Source organism: Augochlora pura, unplaced genomic scaffold (assembly GCF_028453695.1).
Source record: "Augochlora pura isolate Apur16 unplaced genomic scaffold, APUR_v2.2.1 APUR_unplaced_8624, whole genome shotgun sequence".
NCBI classification, from domain to species: Eukaryota; Metazoa; Arthropoda; class Insecta; order Hymenoptera; family Halictidae; genus Augochlora; species Augochlora pura.
The window spans coordinates 1-1,026 of NW_027589425.1; the positions used below are offsets into that span (position 1 = coordinate 1).

General features: G+C 37.1%; 1 protein-coding gene across 1 annotated transcript; it reads left to right on the forward strand.

The window, feature by feature from the left end:
* The first annotated feature begins 41 nt into the window (after window positions 1–41).
* LOC144478134 (uncharacterized) lies at window positions 42–884 on the forward strand. The gene has a single exon (XM_078195854.1). The coding sequence runs from the start codon at window positions 42–44 to the stop codon at window positions 882–884; it is 843 nt and encodes a 280-aa protein (XP_078051980.1).
* The last annotated feature ends 142 nt before the right edge of the window (window positions 885–1,026 follow it).

Genomic DNA, 1,026 nt, shown 5'->3' on the forward strand with positions numbered 1-1,026 from the left:
GTATTAAGAACAAATCCAGAGGACAAGGAAAATATGGGTTGATGTCACAATTGGGGCCAGCAACAAAAGCATTCGAAATAATGTCAATAGATACCATTGGAGGCTTCGGAGGACAGAGATCGACAAAGAGATACCTGCATCTATTAGTGGACCACTTCACAAGATACGCGTTTATCGTAACATCCAAAACTCAAAGCGCACCGGACTTCATCAAGTTGGTAAATAAGGTGTTAGAAACAGACAAAATTGGAGTAATACTTGCAGACCAATATCCGGGGATAAACTCAAGAGAATTTAAGAAATTCCTAGTAGAAAAGGACGTTAGATTAATTTTTACAGCCATCAATGCGCCCTTTTCCAATGGTCTGAACGAGAGACTGAATCAAACGCTAGTCAACAAGATAAGATGCAGAATAAATGAGAAGGAAGAAAAAAGAGCCTGGACAACGATCGCTGGAGAATGTATTGATAAATATAATAAAACAGAGCATACGGTAACTGGCTTTACGCCTAAATATTTATTAGATGGCACAGATACCAGCATTTTACCTGAAGAAATAAGAACAAGAAACAATAAAGAAAATTGGATAAGAGATAAAGAACTAGTACTAGGAAGAACAAAAAGATCACACGAATATAACAAAAAGATATTTAACAAGAATAGAAAGAACCACCAATTCAACACAGGAGATCTAGTATATATAGAAAATGGCAATAGGTTGAACAGAAAGAAATTGGACGAATTGAGAATTGGACCTTTCGAAATAATAGAAAAGATATCAGATTCACTATACAAAATAAAAACAGGAAAAGGAAAACAAGAAACTGGATTCTTCCACGCAACAAAACTGCTTCCAACATCAGAGGACGGAAACGAAGACTGATAATTGTGGAAATTACGGTCCTGAGGAGGGGGAGATGTAAAGAAAGTATACTTTCTTTAGGTCGAATTTGCCGCGCGACTCATGCTCCGCGCTGATTCTATTTCAATTACCGATAGATGGGACGACAATTAGCAGGAGAATT